At 49.4% G+C, this 17,059-nt stretch overlaps 1 protein-coding gene across 1 annotated transcript; it reads left to right on the top strand.

Annotated features, from left to right (window-relative positions):
* The first annotated feature begins 11,476 nt into the window (after window positions 1-11,476).
* Window positions 11,477-17,059, top strand: LOC144943884 (uncharacterized). The gene is made up of 4 exons (XM_078871722.1): window positions 11,477-11,683; window positions 12,255-12,369; window positions 12,532-12,711; window positions 14,649-17,059. The coding sequence occupies exons 1-4, from the start codon at window positions 11,477-11,479 to the stop codon at window positions 16,268-16,270; spliced, it is 2,124 nt and encodes a 707-aa protein (XP_078727848.1). The 3' UTR covers window positions 16,271-17,059.

Below are 17,059 nucleotides of genomic sequence, written 5' to 3'. Positions count from 1 at the left end.
GTAATTCTTATACGGGGTGGAGTGGTTAGTGTACCGCTGCTGGTGGATGAAGGCCTCCTTTGGTCAAAAAGGTTTGCTTCACCACGCTGGTCTGTGTGGGTTGAAGAGGAGGGGAGAAGCGTGAATATTCTATCTTTACAAATATTTAATTCCCAGCCTATCTGTTGTAATGTCCTTAGCGAAACAAATTCAGTCGAACATTATCTAAAACTCCAGCCCTTTGTCAGTCCACTGCCGGATGAAGGCTGTCCCCGGGAGAAGGAGACCCAGGACATCGCTCACCACTCGTGTAACCAACCCGTCCCACGGTCTCAAACTCGGGCCGCCGGGTTCATAGCGCAGCGCCTTAAACCGTTTCACCATTCTCCAGCGGAGGTGCTGAATCCGCAAATGGCGGCGTTGGAGGTGTCAAAGCCGCCCAGCGCACTTGAACAGCCGTGCCCGGGTTGCCCTGGAGGAGGAGGCGTTTTGGCCGCACAGCTGCGACGGCGGAAATCCCGGAAAACGATGCGAGGGTTCTTTTAATTACTAAGGGGCCGTCCATAAATGACGTCACGCGATTTTGGACGATTTTTGACCCCCACCCCACACGGCGTCACAAAGTTAGACCCCCCCCTCAAATATGACGTCACAAAGCTCTGCCCCCAAACAAAAAAACATGCTTCAAATCGCTTTAAATTATTGTCATTGTAGTGCGTATTTAATGTGGCGCTGCACTCTGATGCCGGAGAAAACATTTCTTAAAAATTATATTTAATGAAGTAGAACGTGTTGTCTATATTTAAGGTTGCGCATTTTGATGTGACGTCACATTTCTCAACCTCCCCCCCCCCCCCATCGTCACACAGTCACAAATGTCTGACCCCCACCCTAGGATGCGTGACGTCATTTATGGACGGCCCTTCAGTCTTTGGATAAATTAATCGGCGTTCGCAGATGCGCCACCCAGCGGTGTTGTTCCTTGTTTGCTCGTCACCTCCGCTGTGGTGGAGGCTTTCGTTTGCCAAGGATCAGAATCTTTCAGACTGCAGGAGGAATCCAATGAGCGATGAAGCGCTTTGTCACGGGTGTCCAGCGTGGTGGGGTCGGCAATGATGCCGATCCGAGTTGGGTCCTCTGTCCTTGGTGCTGGGACATTGGACTTGGTGAATTAGCTAAAACCAACCCTGGCTGATTCATGCAAGCACTGGCGGAGCCAATGGGGGGCGGGGTGGCACGTGCCCCCCCCCCTCCCCCCCAATGATCCGATCAAAAGCCCTAATGTCGATCGGATCATTGGGGTTTATTAGTAATAAATCGGCATTTGGCGACCCCCACTGCCACTGTGTAGCATATTATTACGTGCCAGGGACAATAGTCTGAGTCCATAATTGGCAATAAGTAACGGCAAAGCGGTTATAAGTGACTTAGAATTGTGCGCAGTTGCGTGTACAGTACACGACTTCCCTGAAGCGCGATGCCGATCACACAGCGCGGTTCGAATTCGACCCTCGATCGATGGCTGCGCCATCGCCGCAAACGCGTCGAATAAAAAGCAAGGGACTAGTCCTTACTTGCTAACAACTCCTCTATCATTTTTTCATTGCTGGAGGGGTTGCCCCCCACCCCTACCTGAAAATCCTGGCTCCGCCATTGGATGCAAGTTGCCTATTGTAATTGACTCTGTTAATTTGTTGGGTTAATGTGTTGCCGTGTTATGGTAACTTCCCTGACTGAGTGTCAGGAGTGTCCAAGTAAAGGGCACTTTGTCAGTCCACTGTTGGAGGAGGGCCTTAGCACACGCCACGTGCATGACTGCTGGTCATACTTCACCGGTCAGTGCTGATTGAAGGCGGGTAGCGTAGCCATGGGGACAACAATAGATGTTGCTGCACTATCAACTATATGTAACACGGAGGCTTTCGCGACAAATATTGTTCATAATCAAGGTTTTTTTGGGTTAGATTGCATAAGCTTAAATTTGTCGTAACCCTCCACCACCCGACACAGCCAATCGGTAAGGGATTTGTCACGTCAACAAAATGCGCCAAACACGTTCCTTCGGAATGGGCAGGTAGGAACTTGGTTGGACAGCGCATTCGTGCATGACAGACACATGCACGACAGACAGACAAATAATCCCTGGTGGGCAGTGTGGAACCTGTTGTTCCTACCTGTATTAGTTACTGCTTCAGCCCACCGGTGTGTTGGAGAGTAGTTCCACAACATTTTAACTTTAAGTAGTGCGACGTTTCGCTGGCAATTACATCCAGCATCATCGGGCGATTTGCCAGTATAGTGAAGCAACCCACGTGCTTCCGGTCTTAAAGAGAGCAGCAGCATGACGTCATCACCTGAACCCATCAGGTACAGAGATCAGAGGGGGAGGGAGTATTGTAATTATATAATAGATTATTAATCATAATTAGTATGTGTTTCCTCTATTAAGGATTTGTAATTGTAAGATGTCTTCTTCTTCCACGCGTGTGTCCCACTCTTGTGGGGTCCGCTGTTCGTCCTCTTGAGGTCCTCTTGAGGAAGCGTCGTCGTGTGGTGGAGGGTTACGACACATTTCGACTTCACTATTCTGGCAAATCGCCCGATGGTGCTGGATGTAATTACCAGCGAAACGTCGCACTACTCAAATTGTAAATGTTGTGGGGTTACTCTCAAACACACCGGTGGGCTGAAGTAGTAACTAATTGGCGTTTTGTTGACGTGACAAATCCCTTACTAATTGGCTGTGTCGGGTGGTGGAGGGTTACGACACATTTATACTTACGCGATCTTACCCAAAAACCTTTATTACGACCAAAAACCTGTATTATTAAAAACACTATGTTTGTATGTAAAGGAAAATTACTGAGATTAATGTGAAATCTGAGCAAACCAAATAATTTTCACTTGTTTCAACATTTTCAGCATGTTCTGATATGCTCCAAATTGTGAAAACAGTGATTTTACTCGTGAGATGTTCCGGACATTTTCAAGTCAATTTCGTTAAATTCATCATCAGCCATGATCAATCCACTGCTGGATGAAGGCCTCCCCTAAACTGTCGGCAACTGTCGCTATTTTTCCCTGTCCTGCAATGCAGCAAACTATTCAGTATCCACACAAGTTGATTGCATCGTTCCATCTCTACATTTGACGTCGTTTCAGGCGCGTTATCAAATTTACCCCAACATTTTGAAAGTTTACTATTTAACTATCTGACTTTTTATTTTACCAGGTAAGGCCTACTGAGGTATATCGCTCTTTCTCATAAGCCACCTGGCCACAAATGAGAGCCCATTGAAGTGGCTTACGTGGAAATGTGATGTACATATGAATGTTCAGCTTATTTCGCAACGTACATAACCAACCATGCTAATCGGTGGTGCGGGAAAAGTACAACGAACTAAACACAAAAAATGTATTCCAAAAGAAATTCGTTTTAAATAAATTAGTTCATAGCAACCAAATACTCTAAACGCATGTTTCTAAATGTGGAGGGAAAACCCGGATGGCTTGGAGAATAAAAATCCACATACGACCACGAGGAGAGAGACCTGCAAACTCCAAACACACAGGCGTCGGGGTAGGGATCGAACCCACGACCTCCTGCATACCAAGCGAGGTAGTGAACATCTCCAAGCCACCGTGATGATGATGAGAGAGAGAGAGAGACGCAAACTCCAAATATACAGCAGCAGGCGTGAGGGTCGGGGTCCGAACCCACGACCTCCTGCATACCAGGCGAGGTAGTGAACATCTAGCCACCGTGATGCTGATGACAGAGAGAGAGACGCAAACTCCAAATACACAGCAGGCGTCAGGGTAGGGATCGAACCCACGACCTCCTGCATACCAGGCGAGGTAGTGAACATCTCCTAGCCACCGTGATGATGATAGAGAGAGAGAGAGACGCAAACTCCAAATATACAGCAGGCGTCAGGGTCGGGGTCCGAACCCACGACCTCCTGCATACCAGGCGAGGTAGTGAACATCTCCTAGCCACCGTGATGATGATAGAGAGAGAGGGAGAGACGCAAACTCCAAATATACAGCAGCAGGCGTCAGGGTCCGGGTCCGAACCCACGACCTCCTGCACACCAGGCGAGGTAGTGAACATCTAGCCACCGTGATGATGATGACAGAGAGAGAGACGCAAACTCCACCCCGGCATCAATCCGCTGCTGCGTCTCGGTCGCCTCGCGTCGCACTCGCCCGCTGAGCTTTGCTCGCAGCGTCGGGGCCACGCTAACCCCGGGGGCGTCCACGCACGAGACGTCGTGAGCGAGCGAGCGACAACAACGTTTGGTGCGAGCAGCGTGCGAGCCTGGCAGGGGGTCATCAACCCCTTCGCTTTGTAGTCCCGCATGGGGTGGAGGAGGGGGGGGCTGTGGGACATGGCAGAAGTGGCGAGGGGCGGTGGAGAGGGGACGGGGTTATGATTCAAGGGGCTGTTGGCGAGTGGCTTCGGGGATGGATGAGAGGTCGTGGTTCGAGCCGCCCGTCGTGTTAGCCGCAGTGTTCTTCACTGATTTGCAGAGGCGGGGAGCTTTCGCCGATGAGACATCGTCAGTGCGAGGCACGCCACACATTTGAAACCATTGTTGGGGTTTGACAGCAGCAGTAGCAGCACGACGATGATGATGGTGCGGTGTTTTCCCATGTGTGCACTGTCGGGGGCCGCACTAAAGGCCACCATGGGCCGTCGACGGCCCACGGGCCCTGCAATGAAGAGAGCACCGCGCTCGTGGGTTCGGAGTCTCCGGTGCGTCCCGCGTGGGTTGACTGCGGGTCACGTGATCGGCGGCGGCGTGGGACCGACTCGCGGTGTCGTCTGCGGAGTCACGTGATGCGTTGTAGAAGCGTTGCACTGCGACGTGGACCGACTGCTGTGGTTCGATCACGATTCGATCATAGTAAGGGGAAAGACGTTCAACATACATACAATCATACATACATACAATCATACATACATACATACAATCATACATACATTCAATCATACATTCATACAATCATACATACAATCATACATACATTCAATCATACATACATTCAATCATACATACAATCATACATACATACAATCATACATACAATCATACATACATTCAATCATACATACATTCAATCATACATACAATCATACATACATACAATCATACATTCATTCAATCATACGTACATTCATACAATCATACATACATACAATCATACTTTCATTCAATCACCGACGCAAAGGAGAACGCGTCACGTCTAACGGCTTATCTGAGATATTCTTAATCGCTTTGCGTAAAGGCATGTCACAGTGCATAGATTCGCTGACAAATAAACACAACGAGCTTTGTACGCGCACCGATATATGGGGCATCGAATCGTGTGTGTCAAATATTTATAACACTGGTCAACAAAAAACAAAATTCTGGCTTGGACTTTTGCAGCTGTTTTAGACTAATTTCAGGGTGCTGATTGCAAATCTGATCTCAGATTTGCTTTATCACATCATTTTTATGCTATCGGCATACCCCATTTTCATTGATTTTACCCGAAATTAACTCTGTCACTTATGATTGCAAGTTGTTGCGAGTCAGTGACTGCTTTAGTGTTAAAATATGGTGCTGTATTTTTAGGATAGTGTGTTTATAATATCATTTTATGTAGATATCCACATTTATTTAATATTTTTCTTCTGCAGTTTTTATTGAAAATGCAATATTTGATATCTCAAAAACCTGATGTGATAGACAAAAACTGATGCCAGATTTGGAATCAGCACCCCAAAATTACCTTAAACCCGTTGGAATATCTTATGCCAGAAAAAGTTTGTTGACCAGTGTAATCGTTGAGGAGGCCGGGTGGCTCAGAGGTCGGAGTGCTGATCCGGCACCGCTTAGATCCTGCGTTCGAGTCGAGGTTTCAGCCACTGCCCGTGATCAAATCGCCTTTTCAAGTGTAGTGGGCTCGCGGTCTCATCCCGATGATCAACGCCTGCACAAATAAACCATCGCATTAGGTTTCGTGTCTACACTTAATCTGGTTAAATTCCAACTCTGAGAACGAATCTATCGGTTTGGCTTAAATCGAGATTGAAAACTCCTTCCCCCGCCCCTCCGATTAGCGCGGTTGGCGAAATCACTCTTTGGTTCTTTCGGTAAAGTCACGTAGAAATTAAATTAAATAATAATAGAATACGACGTTTCGATTGCAGCACAAGCAACCATCACCAGGTACAAATGAATGAGACAACAAACATAGTAAACTTGGAAATATAATGCAATACAACACAGAGTTTCGGCCAACACAACAGTCAACACCCCACCTGGTTGAATACATTCTTCCAACGATTGCTAAATTTGAGAGAGAGACAACACACAGACACGGAGACACACAGACAGACACACAAGCAGAGAGAGAGAGAGAGACTCACACAGAGACAAACAGAGAGAGACACACACATGGGCACACAGCGAAATAAATTCAACATGTTCTTGGTTCTTTTGGTAAAGTCACGTAGAAGGGACATAATAAAATAAAATAAATATAAAACAATAAAATTGTTTTACGACGTTTCGTCTGCAACACAAGCAATCGTCATCAGGTGTGAAATCCATAGCAATATTTCACACCTGATGATGATTGCTTGTGTTGCAGTCGAAACGTCGTGAGAATTTTGTATTGTTTTATATTTTTATTATTTTATTATTTCACTTCTACGTGACTTTACCTAAAGAACCAATAATATGAATCCCTGTAGTCACGAAAGCTTTAAATCAAAGTTCAACATGCATTCAGAAACGCAAAGCGGGGTTGGGCAGGACGCATCACTGGACGACGCACGATTGCCCGTGGTCGAGACTAGCAACAGAGTTGCAGCCAAAGGAGTGAACACGGCGGAGAGAACGTACAACCACAGAGACGAAGCCATTGGAATCAGCTCTTGATGGATTACTATCTCGCGGTACCGTTGGATATGGCGATGGTTAGATGAGGCCTTCTATCAATACATCCAGCAGTGAATCGATTTCGACTGATGAATGACAATGATTAAGCAAATTTAATTAACACAAACATACAGAGACAAAGATCTCCCGTATCGCCTTCGCAGTCTGTTGGGGAAAATGTTGTTAGAGAGCACCTAATAATGGCCAGCACCACGCCCGACCGCTTTTGTCTCCCCAGTGGCGATGTTTACACACCGCACCAGGTACTCATTTGAGGCTGAGTCGACCTAGGGGAGGCCCAGGATCGGTTCAGATAATCGTTACCGATGTTGGCCGTGAGCGGAAATCGAACCCGGGTTGCCAGGTTCGTAGCGCAGCTCCCCACCAGACACACATACAGACACAACGATCAAAGATCTCCCGTATAGCCTTAATAGACTATAGGGGCAAGTGCTGTTAGCGAGCACCTATGAAGGCCAGAACGGTACACGAGGGGGTGAGTGGCCAGCACCACGCCCGACCGCCTTTGGCTCCTGAGTGGCATGTTTACACACCGCACCAGGTACTCATTTGAGGCTGAGTCGACCTAGGGGAGGCCCGGGACCGGTTCAGATAATCGTCACTGATGTTGGCCGTGAGCGGGAATCGAACCCGGGTCGCCGGGTTCATAGCATACAGACAGACACACACAGACACACACATAGACACAGTCAGTGACGAACGGCGCGGGACCTCCAGCTGAGACGAGAGCCCAAGGAAAACTGGTCCCGTGAGAAAGTTGGCAGGGGTCCGTGTCGTTTGGAACACGTCGATGTTTGTGCTTCTCTCTCGGGGGTGGTTGGGGGGGGCAAAAGAAAACACAAACAGGAAACAGACTCCAGGCAAACACACAAAGCTTCGTATAACGCAGCGCACGCTTACAACAGCTGTTATCTAGAGCAGGGGACTTCGTTGAACAGGCGTCTTGCGTGTTCGGGCTATACGGCTTGGATGGGTGGCGTGGGCCAGTGGTTTGGTGTGGGGGGGTGGGTGATGCAAGAGGGCCTTAATCTCAGCCAGGTCCGTTTGGCTTGGCCAAGCTGCGGTATATTTCGGCACACAGCACACCACGTCCAGGATGACTTCTCGCCGTGGCTGTGGCTGCTGGTCACGTGCCACCTGCTTCAGTCGACACAAGCGAAGAATTGGGAGGGGGGGGGCAGTTATAGGGGTGGGGGGGGTCAGTGCCCCAGTCACGAAAGCTTCAAATCTAGAACCGCTTTAGAGTTTCCGAGGCTCATCATTTCAGTTTCATTAATTAGGAATAACCCTGTGAGCCATGCGGCTCTTGACTCGGGTGCACCCGCAACAAAAAAAACATGAACAAGAAGCATCTTAAAGTGACGACGCGCAACAGAAACATCCAGGAAAAAACAGCAAAGTTTTCCAGAAAAGCACCGTATATCAATGCTCTGTGCAAAAACCCCAGTGGGATACAAGTGAAACAATAACAACCATAAGACAATTTAGATTAAAGTTATCAGTCTAACGCTGTACTACAACAAACAAATATGGCTAAACCAAAACGTTTTCGAAATCGCCAAAATAAAGCTATACAAGCAACGCAAGAGTGATCATAGGAACTGTGATTCAAATTTAACAATAAACGATATACATAACATGTACGACGAAACTTTGCATCAGCAGGGCGTGGATGCTGAAACTTTGTCCGCAGTTTTGCCAGCTTTGACACCTGCCTGCTTTGATCATTAAGATCGTCAGATTGTGAATTGCTCACTGTCCCACGGTCTCGGCTACACACTTGGGGGGGGGGGTGATCGTTGCCTTTTGTAATTGCGGCAGCTAAACTCTGTTATATGTTTAAAACGGCTTTTGCTATTTAATTATTTTAAAATGCCTTTCTCGCTTCTTATTTCCTTGGTTGATGCTAAAATATTTCCGCCTTTCCATGCATAGCGCCCTGAGAACGATTGTTTAAGGGGGGCTTTATAACTTAAAATGGGTATTATGTGCTATGAATAAGGACCATTGCCAAAACGTCGCCTATCATATATGTTTTACGTTAATGTCATAGCGTTGTTAACGAATGTGTTGCGTTTGTTGCTACCTCTGAGATTAACTTCTAAGTAAACCCCTGTTCCCACAAAAAAGGGAAAACGCATTTTCCCAACCGTCCTGCCACTTTATATTCTTAGGTTTGTTTCGGTAAAGTCACATTTTCACCGCACATGACAGTCAACCCGATAGATTCGTTTTTGTTGTTAAATTGTGCTTGTGCATCACTCCCAACGCAGCATAAGCAGCAGTTGCAGCATCACCAAATAATGCGGATAACATTCATAATCTATCTTTCGGTGTCAGATCGCTTAAGTAACTGCGTGCCGTACCACTCGCCTCCACTCGAAACTGGTTGTTCATGTAACATTTTTTTTTAATTCATTCGCTGCGTTGGATGGAGACGGGTGTACGACACACATTTTACTGAACGTGATCTGGCCCTGAAGCCTGCACGCGTTAAATGTGGATATCATTGGTCGGGCAAGCCCATGTAGGCTGATGGCCTGAAGAAACATCTCAAATTCACGTCAAGAGACGGGCGAGGGGAGGGGGGTTTGATATAATTGATTTGATATCCACGAATGAGTGGCTGACGTAGGGGGCCCTGGCAGGTGCGGTGCTGGATGTGTATTGGCCGCTCCGTGCGAGATGTGTCGTGCAGGCGAGAGAAGTGTTCCGAGATTAGAGTCCAGTGGGAGGTGAGAGCGAGTGGCAGCACCGTGCCAATTTCACTCCTCCTCATCTCCCCCACTCATCATCTGCACATTCCTTTGTCATCATCGTCATCATAATCATCCTTCTGCTCATCCTCCCCCCCACCCCCCACTTATTTTCCTTTTCATTCTCCCATCCCTTCCTTCTCTCGTCATGCTCATATCCACCTCCCTCCGCCTCCTGTTTCTCATCCTCATCTCTCTCCTCATTGTCTCCCTCCTCCTCTATTCTGTTCCACCTCTTCTGCTCATCCTCATATTCATCTCACTCCACCCCCTCTCCTCATCATTACCCCACCCACCCACACTTATTCTTTTCTTCTACCTCCTCCCCTCATCCTCGTATTCATTTCCGTTCAACTCCACCTCCTCTACCTTCTCTTTCCCATCCTCATCTCCTCCTCGTTACGCGGCCAAAGTAATCAGCTCACGACGGCAGAACGCGTGTCCAGAGGCGTTGAGCCCTGATGGATCAAGGCACGGACGTAGAGGATCAGCGAAGAGGGGTTGACAAATATTTGGGACTTCACCTGGGATTTAATCCCGTGTTAATGGCGCTGCAGACGCTGCTATTGTGCCGTGTGCACGCGCGCGTGTGTGTGTGTACGTGTGCAATTACTAAAACGGCATTAATCATGTTTGCTTGCGTTTCTTAATTCATTGACGCCCCCGATGGTCGTGACGATTACGGTGGTCGATTATAACACTGTGTTATTGGCTTCTGATGACGGTGGCAGTGTTGGTGGTAAGGATAAGTTGAGCGCTGTTAATGATGCTGGTGATGGTGGGGTTGGTAATGATTGATGCCGGTGGTGATGACAATGGTGATAACGGTGGTCGCGTTAATGAAGACGATGACTGCGATGAGACTAGTGGCGATGATTGAGTGATTATAACGAAGGTATTGTTTATTGTTGGTGTTTATATTGTTGATGTCATGGTGATGATGACGGTGGTGGTGGTGATTATGATTATAGTAGTGGCACTGATGATGTTGATAGTGATGTAATTACGTGTAGTAACGATAACGATGTTGGTGGTAGTGATAATGACTAGTGTAGTGATAATGATGGCGCGTGACCCATCATTCCATTGTGCAATTTGGCCTGAACTGAATGTTCACCGGGGGCTCGTGGAATGTTTACACTTGGTCACGTGGCTACGCCCTCAATTACCGCTGGCCAATCGGGTAACGAGGAGCGCACGTATAAGCACGTGCGGCACCGCGGTTACGTGGAACGCTGCACTATAATCAGCACCATCGTCAGCACCATCAGCCATACCATCACTGCTATTATTAGAACAACCACCATCATCATCAGCAGTAGCACCATCATCATCATCACCATCAATACCGTCACTACCATAACCAGCATTTTCAACTATGCTATCACTGCTATCATCAGCACCATCATTAGCACAATCATTATCAGCACCATCATTCATACCATCGCTACCATCACCAGCAGCCATACCATCATCAATACCATCAATACCATCATCAACATCATCACCACCACCAGGACAATAATCGGTCAATCTTGACATCAGTATTAATACCGACATCATCACCATCACGCTCGCCACACACACCGCTATCTTCACCATCACTATCACCACCACCATCGCCAAATCTCCCACAATCATAAATACATTAATGTTTAAACCGCAACCAAAACTACTTTCAGCACTATCGCCAACATCATCAATCATCATCAATCATTTACCAGCACTAATACCACCACCACCACCACCACCGATACAATCACCATCACTCCAATGTCCCCAGTGATGGAGGCATCTCTCCGTGTCCCTGTCACGGACCCCGGGGGGTCCCCGCTCTGCACCCGGCACGAGCGGCAGAGGCAGCTGGTGCTGGGGGTCCTGGGGGTGTCGAGGGCGCTGGGGATGAGGGCGACCCATGGGGTCGGCGAGCAGAGGAGTGGCGACGGCGAGGGGGAACCCGACCCGGGCTCGGAGCGACGCGAGAGAGAGCGGGTGAGTGTCGCGTGGTTACGGGATAGATGATTGTAGACAGACGGGCAGACCCACTGACTGATAGACGTATCCACGACAATAGACTTTTGACTTTTCAACAACTTTTATTGCGGCCAGCAGCAGCAACAGCACTGGAGGCGATTTCGATATGAAATACACAGTCACCAGCAAACAAATGAAAATAAACGCTACAAATCCACGCGCTGTGGCGCTAAAAGCACCGCGCACAACACGAAAGAAAAGTCACGTGGTGGTGGTCAACGCGCACGCCACGGTGACGAGCGAGCGCTTCAGAAGGTGAACACGAGGGTGCCGTCCACGCTGCGACAAGCGAGAGAGACGTACAAACACAGACATACCGATTGCCAGACAGAAACGAGGACACAAGGACGCAGAGACGTGAACACTCTGACAGAGAGGCTGACGGAGAGATACATGGACAATAAACACATTCAGATGATACATCGGTGATGTAGTGCTGTCATATGTAGCGATGTGTTCATGGAATGACGTAATGATGTGTGGACGTGATGTATGGTGATGATGTACGATGCGATGGTGACTTTGGCAGGACCGAGGGGATGACGCTTGGACCCCCCTTCTCCCTGTGGGATGGGGTCCCCTCGACTTCAGGGGTCGATTCGGTGAGGGTATCATCAGCGGCGACTTATCCAGACCCAGCTCGGGTGAGTAGAGTCACTCGCAGTGTCACCCCACTCACCTGTACACCGCTCAACCACATCGCTCAGGTGCCACGCACGTTACGGGCACACGTGTTGGTTGGGAAACGGTACAGGACTTCCATGCGTGTGCATGAGTTTTCCCTCCTTGTTTTCGTTCACCCCCAGGATTCTACGAGCCCAGCGAGAGCGGCTCTGCGTCTCTCAGCGACACGGGGGGCTCCGGGAGCAGCGGTTGCGAAATTGTAATCACTCCCGAAAGCGGGGGGCTCCGAGAGGGATCCGGACCGGGAATTGAACCTAACAGCTTGGGTGAGGAACGGCAGGGCCCAGCGAGTGGCAATGAAGGTGCGACATTCAACATCCCATCTCATCGCACGCACTCACGGTGACTGAGAAGATTATTGGCAGATTATCAGAATCAGAATTTCTTTGTTTGGACTGGGAAGAATCCGATGAGCTACAAAGCTCTTTTTCACAGGTGTCCAGATTATATGTCAAAAGGCAAACTGGCCTTCTTTCCTTTGGATTAATAGGAGCAGATTAAAAATGTAATTTTAGATTTGTTATCCACTCAATTGTGTGTTCAGACGTAGAGTGGATCTCGTCCATTCCTCCATCACAGGAGTTGAAGACCGCAGTAGCGGAGTTTGTACGATGCGGGTCGATGGTTTGGGAATCGTGGCCGCACTCGCAGGCCGCCGAATCTTTGATGCGCCGTTTTGCGCATCGGGGGTGACCGCATCGGCCATGCCCGGTCCTGATTCGGTTGATGGTCGACAGTTGGCTGCGTGGAAGGTTGAAACTGTGCGGTTCGATGGTAGGATCCTGTACGAGATGTTTATCTTTGACGTCGGCCACAGAACAGACTCGCTTCCGTCTCTCGCCTTCATTTGTGGCGTGGAGTGAGGCTGCTATGATGCAGAAGGGGTGGCGTGATTTTTTAGGTCCACCACACATCCAGACAGAGGACATTCTCATAGAATTTATATCGACAAATAAATAATTTCTTAATACCTTCATGTTATATGGTGCAAGTGATGCTCTTGTTCAAATGAGCATTGAGGTAGTCGCTCATCTACCATTTACAGTCCAGAGTCGGTGGTGGAAAAATTCCCACGGACATAACGTGGGGTGGGAATAACCGTGGGCCGCATGCTTTATGGGGGAACCCATAAAAAACGGCTCTGACGTTCAAAGTGGACTGCGACCCTCAAAGGAATAGCGTCGTCCACGTGCTCGTCACCCCTCCCCCCACCCCCCGTGATCCGTGGATCAAACAAATCACTCGAGACGCCGGTGCATGGCAGCCGAGTGAAGTCTACGCCGATGCTGTCGCAAGAGGTCACACGTTTGGCTCAACGGTCCTTCGACGACTGTGCGTGATGAATGAATAAATAAAAATTGTAGGAATTTTTTGTTTGTTTACGTAAGAATCGCACTCCCCAACTTTAAAATCTAAACGGCGAACAGTGAGGCAACTCTGTGACTTGATTCGTAGCCAGCCGCGTTTCCACGCCGCGCGGAAACTCCCCGTGCCAGCCAGTCCCAGATGAGTCGATGAGTCCTGTGCTGAAACGTACTGCCCAGAAAGTACTGCTCCACCACCCCAACATCCCGAGGCGGGGGGAAGGGGGGGGGGTAGTGCATATGCATATATTAAGCTTTGTAAGTAATTATGTAATTAATACATAAAACAAGAATATTTTTCGATTTAAAGCTTTCGTGACTGCAGGGATTCATCTTCTTGGTTCTTTCGGTAAAGTCACGTAGAATGGAAATAATAAAAAACTTTATATTTTATTATTATTTATTATTTCCCTTCTACGTGACTTTACCGAAAGAATCAAGAAGAAAAACAAGAGTTTCAATGTATTCTGGTAAATATGAATAAAATCGCAGTATTCAGCGTATCAAGGGGAAAGGGTGGAGACGATCGTCTCCAATGCACCCTCCCCACCCCCTCGGATCCGCACTGCCAACCACACATCCAGAAAAAGGACATTCTCAATAGATGTGTTTGTATAACATGTCTTGATACCTAAATGTTATATGGTACAATTTATGTGTTTTATTATAAAAAAAAACACGTGTTGAGCACTAAAACAATAAACCAAAATCTTAAAACTTTTGGTATTCATGGAAATAATGGGAGGAGGTATTAATAACAAAAAACCTGGTATACCAGGGTAGGCCATGCCTGAATTGGCCTGGTATTCTGAGCACGCACTGTGGTTAACCTGCGAATAATATAAACTCGGCATAACGTAATTTATTTTATGCAGGAAAACATCAGGAAATGTGGACCCTGAACTTGGGGAGTCCCCGTGAGACGCGGCCTCGAGAAATGAACGTGGAACGAGCAATCTTCTACATTCGTGGGCTCCTGCAACATCAACAACATCATCGGCAGCAGCATCTGCAGCAAAAGCATCAGCAGCATGAACCGCAGAATCATCATCAGCCACAGCATCAGCATCAACATCATAATCAGCAGCAGCATGATCATCAGCAGCAACAACAGCAGGATCAACCTCAGCAGCAGCATGATCATCATCATCAACAGCAAGGACATGTGCACCCATCATCCCGTCCACGAGTCAGCCTCGGGGTGGCGGGCAGTGCGCAGTACAGGAGGCGAACGAGGTACGGCAACCCGGAGTCACCGCCAACGGAGAGACGCAAACTTCTACAGGGCGAGAACGACACGGAGCTGGGGTCTCAGGAGGTCGAGGAGCAGGTGGGGGTTGGGCGAGCGGCGGTCTCGGCACGATACTCGCTCGTCCTGAGCGGCGTCCCCGTTCCGTCGCGATGCAGACGCCGCAACTCCATCAAATCGATGCTCATCAGCAAGGCGGGAGCCACTGCGAATGGTGCCGCCGCTTCTCCCGCGAACGATGGCTCAGCCGCGGCGGTCTCAGTTGTGCGACCCAAGTGCGATTTGACGCCGGACGGGGAATCGAACCGAACTGGCAAATTCGATGGGTTGTACTTACCGCGGCGGTCAGAGTTGGTTCAATGTCATCCAACAGCCGGCGAAAAATCCACACAGGTCACCCACGGGGATGGAGTCGTCACTCATCAGAAGCTGCTCACCGGTTGGTTGGGCGGCCCTCTGTGCGAGAGCCAGAGAAAGGGTGACGGTCAGAGTATGACTCAAGGTGAGCGGGTGGGTGAGGGTGAGCGACTATGTGAGAGTGGCCGGGTGTGTGAGAGTGGGTGGCTGATCGAGGGTGAGGTGACAGGTGAGGGCAAGCAAGCGTGTGAGGAGGGTGAGCGGGCGCATGAAGGTCAGAGGTCGATCGAGGGTGAATGGGTGGGTGAGGTGCAGAGGTTGATCCAGGATACGCAGCGGGGTGGTGAGCGGTTTGGTGAGGGTGACTGGCCGGTCTCCACCGGTGAGTCGAGACTGCTGCTGCGGCAGTGGCGGCGACAGCAGCAGCAGAAGAAGTATCGGCAGAGGTGGCTCCCAGCGACGTCGGACAGTGACGCGGACGTCGACAGCGCTGAGCGGCAGTGGCGGCGCCAGGGAGCAGTCCGGATCCGGCGCAAGAGAAGACCCGGCGAGGATCGGGGCACAAGGCTGAGTGGCAATAACAACATCAACAACAACTCCTGGGACAGGCATCGGACTCGCGTCGGGAAATGCGACCCGGCGGTGGTGGCTGTGGCCGATGACCACTCGACGATCCCAGCATCGTTTCCGGGGACTCGAATCGCGGAAGGGGGCAGCAACGGTGTCGAGCCGGTGCTGGGGTCACCTCGGCCTGGAATCGAACTCGGGTCCACAGTCCCCGCGGGGTTCAACGTGCCCCCCGGTGGGATCCGCATAAGAGTGTCGCAGTCGCTCAGCCGGAAGATTCGGACCTTCCGGCCGGAGCGGATGATCTTCATCGCCACGGTGTGAGATGGGGGGAATGTGGCCTCTACCGAATGGGGGCAGGTGGCGAGGGTGAGAGGTCACGTGAAAGTCAGCTGTTGTGGTCGGGGTGTGGGGAGTGGGGAGCGGTGGTGCAGCGGTAAGCGCGCCGCGCTACCAACCTGGCGAACCGGAGTTCGATTCCCGCTCATGGCCAACACCAGTGACGAATATTTAAACCAGTCCTGGGCCTCCCCTAGGTCGACTCAGCCTCAAATGAGTACCTGGTGCGGTGTGTAAACATCGCCACTTAGGGAGACAAAGGCGGCCGGGCGTGGAGCTGGCCATCCAACCCCTTCGTGTGCCGTGCTGGCCTTCATAGGTGCTCGCTAGCAGCACTTGCCCCAAACGGTCTGCTAAGGCTATACAGGAGGATCTTTGTCTTTTTTGAGGTCGGGGTAAGGAAAATTGTGGTGAGGAATCCATGCATTGCCAACAACAGCAATAACTAAGCTCTGTTATGCGTTTTCGGGTCCTCCCACGTTTTATTCGGCACGATATCTGACGTTTCGCTCCACGTGCGGGCAGCTTCTTCAGTTGTGGTCGGGGTGAACACAAAACGTCGGACATCATGCAGAACAGCACGCGGTCCAATTGGAAAGTACAACCGGGAGCTATAGTTTTCATACGTATCAGAAAAAACCAATGTGCCTTGGCAATTTGACTGATGCTTGTTGATGCGAAATACTGTATAATCTTAATTTGAAGCTTTCGTGACTGCAGGAATCCATACTCTTTGGTTCTTTCGGTAAAGTCACGTAGGTATAAACATAATAG

Source organism: Lampetra fluviatilis, chromosome 33, assembly GCF_964198595.1.
Source record: "Lampetra fluviatilis chromosome 33, kcLamFluv1.1, whole genome shotgun sequence".
Taxonomy (NCBI): domain Eukaryota; kingdom Metazoa; phylum Chordata; class Hyperoartia; order Petromyzontiformes; family Petromyzontidae; genus Lampetra; species Lampetra fluviatilis.
Note: the sequence above shows the minus strand (reverse complement) of the source record. Positions and strands in the feature narration are given on the sequence as shown.

Coding starts and splice junctions, on each gene's coding strand:
- LOC144943884 (XM_078871722.1), top strand. CDS start 11,477: ATGGAGGCATCTCTCCGTGTCCCTGTCACGGACCCCGGGGGGTCCCCG. Junction 11,684..12,254: donor AGCGACGCGAGAGAGAGCGG/GTGAGTGTCGCG, acceptor TGACTTTGGCAG/GACCGAGGGGATGACGCTTG. Junction 12,370..12,531: donor CTTATCCAGACCCAGCTCGG/GTGAGTAGAGTC, acceptor GTTCACCCCCAG/GATTCTACGAGCCCAGCGAG.